The sequence below is a fragment of the Hevea brasiliensis genome, chromosome 9, assembly GCF_030052815.1.
Source record: "Hevea brasiliensis isolate MT/VB/25A 57/8 chromosome 9, ASM3005281v1, whole genome shotgun sequence".
Taxonomy (NCBI): domain Eukaryota; kingdom Viridiplantae; phylum Streptophyta; class Magnoliopsida; order Malpighiales; family Euphorbiaceae; genus Hevea; species Hevea brasiliensis.
This window is the reverse complement of record NC_079501.1, coordinates 90,702,731-90,715,300: the sequence shown is the minus strand read 5'-3', so window position 1 is coordinate 90,715,300 and position 12,570 is coordinate 90,702,731. Positions and strand designations below refer to the sequence as shown.

The 12,570-nt window shown below is 33.4% G+C and overlaps 1 protein-coding gene across 2 annotated transcripts; it reads left to right on the top strand.

Annotated features, from left to right (window-relative positions):
- Positions 1–1,491: 1,491 nt before the first annotated feature.
- Positions 1,492–11,728, top strand: LOC110651472 (DNA mismatch repair protein MSH2). 2 transcript variants are annotated; one of them, XM_058153933.1, is made up of 13 exons: positions 1,493–1,670; positions 1,762–1,811; positions 2,069–2,101; positions 2,928–4,001; positions 4,503–5,057; positions 5,132–5,242; positions 5,343–5,432; positions 5,527–5,598; positions 5,906–6,016; positions 7,837–7,963; positions 8,972–9,168; positions 9,946–10,098; positions 11,107–11,728. In XM_058153933.1, the coding sequence occupies exons 1-13, from the start codon at positions 1,634–1,636 to the stop codon at positions 11,305–11,307; spliced, it is 2,811 nt and encodes a 936-aa protein (XP_058009916.1). In that variant the 5' UTR covers positions 1,493–1,633; the 3' UTR covers positions 11,308–11,728. The 2 variants fall into 2 exon arrangements, with proteins under 2 accessions (XP_058009917.1, XP_058009916.1); XM_058153934.1 differs by lacking the exons at positions 8,972–9,168; positions 11,107–11,728 and having other exon boundaries at positions 1,492–1,670; positions 9,946–10,081.
- The last annotated feature ends 842 nt before the right edge of the window (positions 11,729–12,570 follow it).

Sequence of the window (12,570 nt, the reverse complement as noted above, 5' to 3'; positions counted from 1 at the left end):
TTTATTAAGCGAAAGTCCGGCTTGAGTTCTTCGCTGGCACCTGGTTGGATTTAAGAGAGATAGGGGATCAGCTCCCATATATTATGATTGATATTACTGGGTGTATGAGTGCTCTAAATTACCTTTTTACTGTTATGATGTGAATTTATTGCTGATGTTGCATTTCACTCTACAGGGTGCATTAGTTTCAGATAGTTATAGAGATTATGGTTAAAATTGATATTTTACTCTCTGAGTCGAACGCTCACTCCTGTTCAATATTTTTTCAGGCTACAGGAGGATTTTATTGTGGTTAACCTGCTTTTCTCCTTTGCAGGTTGTTTATCAATATTTGTGTAATTTTATTTACTCCTAGAATTTCCGCATGTGTTAGAAATATTTAAATGATTCGAGTCTATAATATAAACTGTTATGTGGACCTGTAAAATTATTATATGCATGTTTGATGGACTGGATGAGGGAGCTGAGCTCCCATTTATCTTTATGTTGATTTGAGTATGTGGAGGGTGAGCTGAGCTCCCCAATTGATGATATATTTTGTTTACAGGTCGGGTGAGTCAAGAACTCCCCGTTGAAAGGTCCACTTTATGGCCGGACTCTGTCCGGTTGAAATCTTGAAATTGGGCCCAAATGAGCTTTATAGTTGGGTTAATGAATAGTTAAGCTTACTACGAGCCTTGGGGGCTTTAGGCTGGCCCAGGTCCTAGTGCCGGTCCGGCCCATAGGTTGGGTCGTGACAATAATAATAATAATAATAATTATTATTATTATTATTATAATAACAAATAAAAAAATGGAAAAACAAAGATATGCTTGGTTAATTTAAACATTTCAATTTTTATTATACTCAACAATTTATATGCTTCTATTTTTATTTATAATATTAAAATAAAAATAAGAAATCATGTTAGATTTTCTAATAAGAGTAAAGCTTTGTAAACAATAATTACTTTTATTTTATTAAAAAAGTATTGAAAAACTAAACAAAAAATTATTTATTTTCTAAATTATTATTACAAAATATTTAACCATAGAATACACCATTAATTTTAATGATTATAAGATAATTATAAATAAAATAATTAAGAAATAAAAATAATTATACATGCTTAAAAAATTAGTCTATAATATAAATTATAATTCTATAATTTGTATTTATAATTATAATTTTCTATTATAAAAGTAGGAAGGGTTGGAAATAGTGGGATGAAATGATTAATGGAAAAAAAAGGAAATAATGAGATAAAAAATGGTTTTAATTAAATTAATATATTTTATTAATTTATTTTTTATAAAATATTTAAATTAATTTTAATTAACAATAGATATTAAATTATAAAAATGAAAAATTATGTTTAATTAATTATTAAAAATAATATATTATAATAATATTATATATAAAATTTTAATAAAAAGTTAAATATATAAAATTAAATCAAAAGTACAGAAACAGCTAGCTCTATAAAAAGTATAATTAACGCAATTACGGTGAGTGAGGGACACGCGCGTGTAAAACCCCGCCACACTCACTCTTGGTTTCCCGCCATCGCCAATTCCGCGGCGTAAATATATTAGCAACGTTTGTATGTAATCGCACCAAAACAGAACAACTACTGTCTCTACTCCTTACCCAATGGTCGAAGAAAACAAGCTGCCTGAGCTCAAGCTCGGTAAAACCCTAGATTTTTTCTTTTCTATTTTTTTCTTGTTAATTTTTATGCATGAGAAATGAAATGATTTGATTTGATGGTTCGTTGCCAGATGCTAAGCAGGCTCAGGGATTTCTCTCTTTCTTCAAAACCCTACCCTATGTAAGCCCTTTGTTCGTTTTAGTTGCTCACACTCTGAAATGGGTTTTTCACGATTAGCATTGAAACTGTTAGAATTTATTTTATTTCTTCTTTATTTTTCCTGCAATTTGTTTTAAATGAAGAAATCTGAATGTACTGTGTCTTATTAGGCAACACGAAAGTGGGAATTATTTCATTTGAGATTTCCCTGTATATATTAATGCTGTTAGTAAAAGTTGTAATTTTGGGTATTTTATTTTTGCCTTCTTCTGTTGCAGGACCCCAGGGCGGTTCGGATATTTGATAGGCGGGTCAGTTTCAATTTTAATGCTTGTTACCTTTTATGCTTTTGTTTTGATTGATTATGAATTGGTTTACCCCTTCTAAAATTGATATTGAAGATTTCATAGTATGCTTTTCTTCACAAAATTTAGAATCTAATTTGATTTTTTATATATGTCTTCTCTACCAGCAATGGTTGTTGGTTTTTCATGTTGGATTGTATTTTTTTTTTCAAAAAAAAAAAATTGAAAGCAAATGTTTTTTACATTTTTATTTTGGAATATGTCATTTATTGCCTTCTTTCATCCACGTTCTATTATTCAAATGTTATGTATAAGCAGTTTGCAAGAAACTGAATTTCAGTTGTTGGGAATCATTTGAATTTTCAGTAAACTATGCAAATATCCTTATCTGGCAATATGTTTAAGGAATTTGTTTTTGAGCTTTGATTTTTTAAAAAAAAAATAAAAGCAATAGCGTTTTGTTCTGCAAAACTTGACATGCTCATCTTAATTTTCCATTTATTCCTTTCATCATTTTTCTGTTCTTATATCAGCACATCAAAACAACATGCTAAGAACTACATGCCAGATAAATGTTTTCTACAAAATGCATAAATTCTTTAAATGTAAATCTCTCTCTCTATCTCTCTCATTATTCTTAACTTCTTAATATCAGGTGTGCATGTGCACATGATTCATTAGAGATACTGCAACTAGTTCTCCTTCGTTAGTCAATTTTCTATTGTTTTTGAAAATTTGTCTTTCCCCCTCTCCTTGATCCTTGAAATATTTCTTTTTCCTCTATTTTCCTTGTTACAAATCATTTCTCAAGAGATATTGTGTGAATGTTTAGGACTATTACACTTCGCATGGTGAAAATGCAACCTTCATTGCAATGACCTATTACCATACTACTACTGCTTTGCGACAATTGGGTGGTGGAGCTGATGGCCTTTCCAGTGTGAGCATTAATAAGAACATGTTTGAAACAATTGCCCGAGACCTTCTATTGGAGAGAACAGACCATACTCTTGAGCTCTATGAGGGTAGTGGGTCCAACTGGAGACTGGCGAAAAGTGGGACTCCTGGCAATCTAGGCAGTTTTGAAGATGTTTTGTTTGCCAACAACGAAATGCAGGATTCCCCTGTGGTTGTTGCACTCATTCCAAATTTCCGTGAAAGTGGTTGCACTGTTGGTTTAAGTTATATCGATTTAACAAAAAGAATTATTGGGTTGGCCGAATTTGTTGATGATAGTCACTTTACAAATGTGGAGTCAGCTTTGGTTGCTCTTGGTTGCAAGGAATGCCTTTTGCCCGCAGAAACTGGTAAATCCAGTGAGTGTAGAACATTGCATGATGCCCTGACTAGATGTGGTGTGATGTTGACTGAGAGAAAGAAAAGTGAGTTCAAAACAAGGGATTTGGTGCAGGATCTTGGTAGGCTCGTCAAAGGCTCCATTGAACCAGTTCGAGATTTAGTTTCTGGATTTGAATTTGCACCTGGTGCTTTAGGGGCATTACTTTCTTATGCAGAATTACTTGCAGGTGAGAGCAATTATGGAAATTATACAATCAGAAGGTACAATCTTGACAGTTATATGAGGCTGGATTCTGCTGCCATGAGGGCTCTTAATGTCCTTGAAAGCAAAACTGATGCAAATAAAAATTTTAGTTTATTTGGTCTCATGAATAGAACATGTACAGCTGGGATGGGAAAAAGGTTGCTTCATATGTGGCTAAAACAGCCCTTGCTGGATGTAAATGAAATCAACTCTAGACTGGACTTGGTACAGGCTTTTGTGGAAGATACTGCCCTTCGCCAAGACCTAAGGCAACATCTAAAAAGGATCTCGGATATTGAGCGACTGATGCGCAATCTTGAGAAGAAAAGAGCTGGTTTGCAGCATATTGTAAAACTTTATCAGGTAGATTTCAATTTTTCCCCCCATGTTCACTTATTTTACTAGGTTTAATGAACTCTTTGTTGTTAGAATGGCTGACTTAGTGATTATATTGGCTCCACAACCCGCTGAAAGGCAGATTCTTTTCATTTTCATGCTAAGTAGACTAATTTTTCTTGCATATTTTTTATTATTCTCATTTTCTCTTATTTAAGGATTATCAGATGTCTTCTTGGAGTGGAATAGCCATTGATATTGAAATAGTTTGCTTCTTGTTCTTCAGAAATGAACTTCCTAGTGGTGTCTGTCATTGTGATTACAATAGTTTTTCCTTGATGCTAGCCAGCTGTGGCATTCAAGGCTACCTATCTACTTGCTTACTTTAAGCTATTATTGCATATTTGCTGTTTTTAAGTAAATTACATCTTTACATGTCACAACTATTTTTATGCATTTAGATGATTGTATATAGATGTTTTAGTTAATAAGCCTTTGTTTTTAATTGGATGTATCTCTTGGATGCAGTCGAGTATAAGACTCCCATACATTAGAAGTGCTCTGGAGCGGTATGATGGACAATTTTCATCCTTAATCAAGGAAAAGTATTTGGATCCCCTTGAGTCATTGACTGATGATGATCACTTGAATAAGTTCGTTGCTCTGGTAGAAGCTTCTGTTGACCTTGATCAACTTGAGAATGGGGAGTATATGATTTCACCAAATTATGACCCTGCACTATCTGCACTGAAAGATGAACAAGAGTCATTGGAGCGCCAAATACACAATTTGCATAAACAAACTGCAAATGATCTTGATCTTCCTCAAGATAAAGGATTAAAGTTAGATAAAGGAACACAATTTGGACATGTCTTCAGAATTACAAAGAAAGAAGAGCCAAAAATAAGGAAAAAGCTGACCACCCAATTTATTGTCCTTGAAACCCGAAAGGATGGAGTAAAATTCACAAACACAAAACTTAAGAAGTTAGGGGATCAGTACCAAAAGATAGTAGAGGAATACAAGAATTGTCAGAAAGAGCTGGTCAATCGAGTCATTCAAACTGCAGCAACTTTTTCTGAGGTATTCATCCTTTATCATGTTTATTGTTTCTACCTTATTAATTATTATGGACTTATTGAAGTTTCATGTTGCAGGTGTTTGAGTCTTTAGCTGGCATGCTTTCTGAATTGGATGTCTTACTCAGTTTTGCTGATTTGGCTTCTAGTTGTCCAACTCCCTACACAAGACCTGACATCTCACCATCAGTAATTATTTACATGCTATTTTCTACTTTTATTTCCTTTCCTTTGTTCATTTTTCTTGTTTTGGAAAATGAACTTCAATTTGTGATTATGTGCATAATAGGATGTGGGAGATATTATATTAGAAGGGAGTAGACATCCTTGTGTGGAAGCTCAAGACTGGGTTAATTTTATACCAAATGATTGCAAACTTGTGAGTATCAATTGTTTGAAAAGATCATGCGTCTTCTAGCCATGTTAAATCTAAGTAACTCACTGCTTATGCTTTGGTTTTTTGCAAAAATCAGGTCAGGGGAAAGAGTTGGTTCCAAATAATCACAGGGCCTAATATGGGTGGAAAATCCACATTTATTCGGCAAGTATGGTTTCTACGATTCAGTTGCATACCTTTTATCTATCACTTGCCTGTCAATTCCATGAAATGATTTCTTGATATTGCTCTTATCCTATCCCTAGAATTTTGAGATCATAATGATATTTTAGTCTGTTGATGCATTGGACACAACACCTATTCGAGGTAGAGCCTTCTTGTGGGGTTTAGGTTTTATTTATTTATTTTTGTAACCTTAATGGAACACCTCATTATAAATGGGTGACTCCAAATTATGTTGCTAAAGAACAAATTTCCCTGGTTGTTATATGTATATCTTTTGGTTTAACCTGCAGGTTGGTGTGAATATTCTTATGGCGCAAGTTGGTTCCTTTGTTCCTTGTGACAAGGCTAGTATTTCAGTTCGTGATTGCATTTTTGCTCGTGTGGGTGCTGGTGACTGCCAAGTAAGCATGATTTCTTGGAGATCAACACCTTGAAATGGAATATAATATCATATGGATTCACAAATATTGTATCTTATGCCATTCTCATATCATTTCTTAGAATACTGCCTTTTTTGAATTCCATAGAGTTTTAGTTGCTATCGGTTGTGTCCCCTTTTGTTATCTCTTGCATACTTTATTTCTAGATTCTTTCTTTGCTAATTCTACAGTTATTTACTTGATAGAAAGGATGGAGGCATCGTTAATAGAACTTTTTTGTAATTTCTGAAAATTGCATGCAAGCACAGATGAATGCATGGACACAAAACTTAATTTTAGAACTTCACCAAACTGATTGTAAATTTCAATGATGTGGCATGGCCTAACAAAAAACATCTCACTTGGCAAGCTGTAGCTGAGAACCTAAGTGATGTCCAAATGATGCTTAGGCAGTAAAGTTTTTCTTTTAAAAGAAATGCTTATTGTAACACGTTCCAAGTATGCATTGGTGTGTTTAGGTAGGATAACTGCTAACTGGACAGAATAGTAACTCAAAATCATGAATTGCTGAACTTGTTGCAATACGCTTTTAACTACTTGCAAAAAAATTACAGTTCATCACTTGAAGGATAAGGGAAACTAAATGCATGAACTAATCTTGACATTTGTTCTCATATGCCAATTTGTAAAGTTAATATTTTTCTTTTAAGAGTAACAACAATATGTTCTCATCTTGAAATAGCAAGTAAATCATTTTTCGCTTTATAAAGAACTATGTTGTGGAAGATTATTATATTAATGACATATTTTTATAATTCACAAATTAAAGTTGACATAACTTTTGTTGAAAAGTTTGGTTTGTTCAAATGATTTTGATAAGGCTACTAATATTTTGATTATAAAAATATGTTAGTCATATAACACATAGGATAAGTTTGGATGTTAGTCATAGGATTAAAACCGGATGGTTGAAGTGGAGACGTGCCATGAGAGTTTTATGTGATCGTAAGATTTCCAATAAGTTGAAAGGAAAATTTTATCGTACAGCCATACGACCGGCTATGTTATATGGTAGTGAATGTTGGGCACTGAAAGAGTCGTATGTGTCTAAGATAAGAGTTGCAGAGATGAGAATGTTAAGGTGAATGAGTTGCTATACTAGACTAGATAAAGTCCGTAATGAGAGGATTAGAGAAAATGTAGGAGTGGTGTCAATTAAAGATGAGGGAAGGGAGATTGAGATGGTTTGGTCATGTGAAGCGTAGACATACGGAGGCTCTAGTTAGACAAGTAAAACACATTAGGTTAGAGGATAGAAAGAAAAAAAAGGGTAGACCTAAATTGACTTGGAGGAGAATAGTACAACATGACCTAGAAGCATTACACATTTCTGAGAATTTAACCCAAAATCGTTTAGAGTGAAGAAAATGAATTCATATAGCTGACTCTAAATTTTTGAGATAAAGATTTAGTTGAGTTGAGTTGAGTTGAGTTACTAATATTTTGATTATCATCCCTCACGGAGTTGAAGGAAAGTTGCTGAAACCCTCTTCTGTTGCTAGAAGAGGCTTTCGTGTCCAGCTCACACATGTTCAATTATAGGAACATTAAAGATACTGGCAAAACGAATATCTTTCAGATGAATTTAGTTTCTGGTTTAAAGGTAAAATCAAGTATGTGAACCAAAATGAAACACACCCCATCATAATTATTGATTCAGAGGATTAATTTAGGCATTACTGGGTTAAGTGCTAGTAACTTTATTAATGTGTTCAAAAAAAGAAGAAAATGACATTTTTTGTTCTTGTAGAAGTTTATTAATGTGTTCCTTTTATTTGTAGCTTCGTGGAGTTTCTACCTTTATGCAAGAAATGCTTGAAACTGCTTCAATACTGAAAGGAGCTACAGATAAGTCATTGATAATCATTGATGAGTTAGGCCGTGGGACATCAACTTATGATGGATTTGGTAAGTTTAAAATTTTAAGTATTTTCCACAATGTTACGAAAATGACACCCCTGGGAAAATATCAATTGGTTTAGTGAAAAATAAAATGATAGAATAATTAACATGGGCATTCAAGAATTTAACGTGGTTCGATAATAAGCTACATCCACGTGGGAAGACAATCAATGAATTTTCACTAAGAAATTGGGAGATTTCTAATGACGATTGAATTTCCCTCTCAACCCAATTGACCCACTAGTGCTATACCCAAATCTCACTCCCACTAACCCTCACAAGCTCAAGTGTTTAAACCACTCACTTGTGAACTTTACACAGCTTGCTCTCTCCTCACTTACACTTTCCACCACTCTCGCTTGCTCATTGCCTTGCCATGCCTAGTCCATTATAACCATGACTACTCTTTGCAAATATGGCCCCATGATATAAATGATAAGTCTTGGTCAAGATTTACAAAGATTCATTTAAGATACGATCTTTGACCATGTGAGATCTTTGTCATAAATTGATGGGTACTTTCAAAGATTTTAGAAGACTCAATCTTTAAGCAATGAATGAGGAGGTTTTTCTCATTCTTCACGTGATAAAAGTAGCTAAGCTTTGGGCCATTTATTAAATTCAAGGCATTCTTTACACAACCTTGGAAAAATCCCTTTTGTAGTTGGTTCCTGGATCACCCCACTCCTATGCTACTTAATATCATGTGATGTCTTTTGAAATTATTACATAAATGCCATCAAATCTTCTTCTCTTTCCTAATCTATGTGTATTTATATTGTGTGTGTATTTAGGTGAAAACTTATCCACCCATTTGCCTATATTCCTTACAGATAGACTTTCTTTCATCTCCAGTTGAAAATGACCGTCTACCATGTTTGATCCAAATTTTCAGAGAACTGTTGGATATAGTTAGACCATCTATAATCATAACTATATACATCAAATTTTACTCTGGTGTTAGGGGTTATTTATTTGTGAATGCCTACTCATGCAATTCAATCTGGTGTTCAGGTTTAGCTTGGGCTATATGTGAACACCTTGTTCAAGTGATTAAAGCACCTACATTATTTGCAACCCACTTTCATGAACTGACTGCCTTAGCTGATGAAAAAGCCGAGTCCCATACAAAGCATATTGTTGGTGTGGCAAATTATCATGTTAGTGCACACATTGACTCGTCAAATTGCAAGCTGACGATGCTTTACAAGGTAGGTGCACAAATTGACTCAACTGGGAAAAAAATGCTGGATCTTCCCCTGGATAATAAAGCTGACAGAGATAGTAGGGAAATATTTGTCTATTTTTGTTAGTAGGCTTTTCCAATTTACTTTCTCTGAGCCCTCAAAAACATTATACATTTTGTTCTCTGAGGCACTGATATAGTTAATAATTTAGATGTTTAAACACAAGGTGATTTCCATTTGCTGATTTTAGATTTCCACCCTCACTAGGAGAGGCTCAAAATGTTAGCTATCAGAATCAGGGGAAATAGTAGGTTTTGGTGCTTGGCCTGTCTTGTCCCATGTAACCATGTTGAGGTGTGCCATAAGAATTGCATAAACTACATATAAATGGGAAGATAATAAGATAATGAATTATGAAGGTGAGTGGAAATTTATTACTAAACGAGCTTCAGCCCAACCCTTTTTTGTTCAGTGGTTTCTTATTTGAGGAGCTTCACTCACCAAAAGAGAAGGGAAGAGGGAAAAAGAATTATAGATCTCAACTCTTTATTTATTTTAGCTTTCTATTTTCATATTATGTTTTGCCTCATGAAAGCAACAAACTCCCGATACATATCTAAATAAAAATATCAATTATTGCTCAGTAGTCCCATCATTTTATTTGTCTTGGTTGGTTGGTTGCATTCAAGTGATTTGATATGAATCTTTTGCGTTAAGTTTATTATGCTTTGTCCCCAGTTCTCTGGACTATGAGTAAATTCTGTATCCATTCATAAGCCTTCATTTGCTCATATTTTCCAGGTTGAACCAGGGGCTTGTGATCAAAGTTTTGGTATTCATGTTGCAGAATTTGCAAATTTTCCTAAAAGTGTTGTTGCTCTTGCTCGAGAAAAGGCAGCTGAGTTGGAAGATTTCTCACCTAATGCTATTTTTTCAAATGACACTGCAGAAAAGGTGCGTTTTAGTGATCTTGCAGTGCCATTGGGAGGACAATTGCTTTAAAATGCATATGATGATGGGTAGGAACATTGTAATTATTGTTGTAGTTGATGCTTTGGGAAATGTCAAGTGTTTGAAGTTTCATACTACTCTAGACTGCCATATTATTTTTATCCTAAAAGGCAAGTATTGAGCCCTGGGTTCATCCAAACCCCTAATCCACCCTTTACTGCATGACCCAAGGCCACAGGAGGCACTTTGGATACTTTACAAATTATTAAGACCAATGAGCTAGAGGCACCACTTAAGTTCTAGCAAAGAGTCAAGTTGATTCACTTGGTTAAAGAAAGTGCAGGTAGAGAACAAAAATAGAAATTTGAGATTTCAGTAAATATGAAACAGGCAATTTTATGTCTTAAATTTATATTTTTTGAGGTTGCTCTCTATAGAGATAGTAGGAGCTATGTGGTGACAATTTGTGCAATTGGTTAAATCATTTTCAAAGCTTCCATCTCAGTAAGCTTAAGCTTTCAAAGGTGAAACTGTTATGCTACTTGCTATGCAATCTTAATTCTTAATTGTATGAATTGCAAGAACTTTTGTTTTTTGTAAGGTTTTACATGATGGAACAATTTGCTTTTGGTTTTTGGTTGCTGATAACAAATTTTCCCACTCTGGAAAGCTTACCAAGGTATAACATTTTAAAATTTGAAATGTTTTTGTTTATGCATTTAACTCTTGGTCCGAGAAAGGTTTTAGCAGTAGATGGTCGACACACAGAGTTGGACAATGTGTAAATTGTAATGTGCCAAGTGTCCAGAAAAGAATATTGATTACTGAAAGATTACAAACCACTCCTTTCATGAGCAATTTGACCAAATTACGTGTCTTTAGCTCTTTCATGTGTCAAAGATTTGCACTTGTGATCTGACCTTGAGAAGTTGAAGAAAAAGTAATTCATGCCGTATAATGACAGCATTATATTACTCTCAAAGTATTGATTTTGTTGAATATGATTTACAGGTGGGATCCAAACGAAAAAGATCCTGTGATCTCGAGGACATGTCTAGGGGTGCAGCTCATGCTCACCGGTTTCTGAAAGCGTTCTCTGATTTGCCACTAGAGACTATGGATTTGAAGGAGGCTCTGCACCAAGTAAGCAAGCTGAAGAATGACTTGGAGAGGGATGCAGCAAATTGCCGCTGGCTCAAGCAATTTTTCTAGTTGTCCTTGCAACAACACAGGTAGCAGTATTTGCATGTTGGATGTTTTATAAGGTCGATGAAAGTATCAGGCACTAAAATGCTCCACTTCCCTCCAATTTTGTGTGAATAAAGTAAATATCAAATGCAAAAGTATGCAATAGGAGGAAGCAGGCCACAGCTTCAGGCTGCAGCTGACTAGGAAATTTCAGGCTTTCTCTGCCTTTTTTCTTTTCGACTTCTGTTCAATCTTCATTTTCTAAGGTGGAGATGGAAAAGGGTTGGTTTTGTTACCTCTCTCTGGCCTAATCCTGGAGTTATCATTTTTTGTAGCCTATAATTTAGCTTTAGATGGGCCTTCTCATTCTCTTGTAATTTTCGTTACTAGTTTCCCTTTTGGGAAGGCACAATTGTATCTATAAATTATCAACTTTTCAGGCGTTTGTCTTCATTTTAAAAATTATTTGACTTAATTTATAAAAATTAACCTATAAATACGAGTGTTTACAAATTAATATAAGCTAATAAACATTTAAAACCAAAGTAATTAAATGTTCCGTATAAGTGATTAGAAATAGTTGATAAATGGTTAACATTTTTAATAAAAAGTGGTTTGTAAGTATATTTATTATTAGAATTACTAAGAATATGATAAAATTTTAAAAATTAAATGTTTTTAACATGGTCGAATATCTGATCACTAAGTTTATAAACATAAAAATGAAAAAGTGATTTTTTTTTTTTTAGCTTCTAAATTTAAAAAAAAAAAATTGTGAATAAATAAGTAAACTTATTTTGTAAACTTATAAGCAAGTTTGCCAACAGGCACTCGCTGGTTTATTCTCGTCCTTTGTCCATTGGCTTTGATTTTACAATGAGTGCTAATTTTCTCCTTTCTTAAATCTTATTATTCAAATTAATAATTACTTTTTTAGCTCTGTTTATCTCATAAAAAATATTATTTTATTAAATATTATTTATATTTTTTAATATTTCTTGTGCTCAATAAAAGAAAATATTTTTTCTTAAAAAGAGTTATTTTTAAAGAAAATGATTCTCTCTCCTTAAAAAAAGAAATCATTTTCTAAATTTTGATAATTTTATTAAAGTATAAAAATACTTTTACATACACAACATAATTATATATTATTAATTTAATATTATAATTAAATAATAAAAAAATATTTTAATGAAAAATATTTTCTTTCTAAAAAAAATTTTGTTTTTCCGCGAAACAAAAAGCTTAAAGATACCCAATATTATGCTTGTTTAATATCAATTGAAG

Excerpts from the sequence above, each read along its gene's own strand:
- LOC110651472 (XM_058153933.1), top strand. The coding sequence starts at position 1,634 with ATGGTCGAAGAAAACAAGCTGCCTGAGCTCAAGCTCG. Across the intron at positions 5,243-5,342 it reads GACCTGACATCTCACCATCA|GATGTGGGAGATATTATATT; the intron begins GTAATTATTTAC and ends TGTGCATAATAG. Across the intron at positions 6,017-7,836 it reads TGGGTGCTGGTGACTGCCAA|CTTCGTGGAGTTTCTACCTT; the intron begins GTAAGCATGATT and ends TTTTATTTGTAG.